Genomic DNA, 1495 nt, shown 5'->3' on the forward strand with positions numbered 1-1495 from the left:
GTCTCAGCTGGGGTTGTGCAGGTGTGGCTAGGGTGGGGTGAGGGTGCATCCTTTCATCCGGAGAGAGGACCCAACTTCCCTCAGTCCTCAGTGAGGCTCTCTGACCCTCAAATGTGCACTTAGAACAGGCCCAGGGCCACCTGAGCTGCCTTCCTGAGACTCTCAGAAAGGACACCGCATCTGTGTACCACATCTGTATTGAGGGGTCCCCTGATATATTCCTAATCTTCCTCTTCCTCGCCACCTTCCGTCTCTTCACCCTCCCCTTCAGCACTCCCCAAAACTTCCATCCCAGCGGACCCAGCTGGTGCTTGACTGACAGAAGGCGTCTTCTGGCTTGTCTCCCGCTCCTTGGACAGCAGTGACACGGTCCTAGACAGGTCGCACTTGCCCCGCAGGAAGCCTGGGAGGTGCAGCATGTCCCGGCGCCGGGCCCACCTGCGGGAGAGGAGGGCGCCTCACTTAGCCTCGGCCCACGGCCTGTGCCCAGCTGGGACCCACTGGGCCCTGCTCACCAGAAGAGGCAGATGCTGCAGATCAGGAGGAGGAGGCCTCCGCAGGTCCAGCCCAGGGCCCACATGTGCTTCTTGCGCATGGTTTCTACACAGATGGAGGGGGGTGGAGGTGCCAAGGATGCCTAGCCACACCCCTCCCCACGCCCTGTGGCCAGCTCCTCACCATCCGGCCGCTGATGGTAGCAGACCCCATCTCGATAGCAGCAGCGCAGGCGCAGGCAGAGGTTGGGGCTCTCAATGGCCGCCTGACCCCCACAGCTCTCCCGGTCCCACACATCACCCTCACAGCCTGGGGGCCACCAGTGGGATAGTCACAGAAGGCCCTGCACTTCAGGGGTCCAGCTAGTAGTGACTGCATGCAAGGCTGAGTAGTCCACACCCAGCTCCTCCCTCAGGCCCGGGGTCCATGCCTGGCCTCCTCCCTCAGACCTGGAGTTGCCACCCAGCTCCTCCCTGTAGGCCCTGGAGTCTAATCAGCGTGCCCCCTCCCTGAACCCCTGACCCGCCCCCCCATTTTAACTTCTGCTCACTCCATGGATAGAAGAATCCGTGGATGCCGATCCCACCTGTGAGAAAGGAGGCTGTAACAGGGACTATGTAGAGGACCAGGCAGTGCCCTCCGCAGCCCACACCTCTCCCCTGCCAGTGCGCTCACCAACTGAGCCCTGCATCAGCAATAGGAGGCCCAACACCAGGATCCCCAAGCCCACCATGTTGCCTTCCCAGGCTCTTGGACCTCTGTGGGGCCAGGCCTTCAGGGACATCACCCCAGCAACGCTGGCCCCGCCCATCCCAGCCCCAAGATTCTGAGTTCTGTTGCCAGAGCCCCCTTAGCAGGGGCTCAAGCAGCAAGATCCTCCTGGGCATGGTCGTGTCTGGCCTAGGAAGTGGCTTTTTTCCTCCCTTGCAGTGCTAGACTGGACCCAGGGCCATTGCACTGAGCTGCATCCCCAGCCATTTTTAAAATTTTTGTGGTTTTT

At 61.2% G+C, this 1495-nt stretch overlaps 1 protein-coding gene across 1 annotated transcript; it reads right to left on the bottom strand.

The window, feature by feature from the left end:
- Positions 1-201: 201 nt before the first annotated feature.
- Positions 202-1471, bottom strand: Tmem190 (transmembrane protein 190). Its single transcript, XM_004647701.2, has 5 exons — positions 1171-1471; positions 1046-1081; positions 679-804; positions 516-600; positions 202-438 (listed from the first exon to the last, which is right to left on the bottom strand). Exons 1-5 carry the CDS (start codon positions 1304-1306, stop codon positions 222-224), a joined length of 600 nt encoding a protein of 199 aa, XP_004647758.2. The 5' UTR covers positions 1307-1471; the 3' UTR covers positions 202-221.
- Positions 1472-1495: the final 24 nt, after the last annotated feature.

This window comes from Octodon degus, unplaced genomic scaffold, assembly GCF_000260255.1.
Source record: "Octodon degus isolate 3935 unplaced genomic scaffold, OctDeg1.0 scaffold00320, whole genome shotgun sequence".
In the NCBI taxonomy this organism is placed as follows: Eukaryota; Metazoa; Chordata; class Mammalia; order Rodentia; family Octodontidae; genus Octodon; species Octodon degus.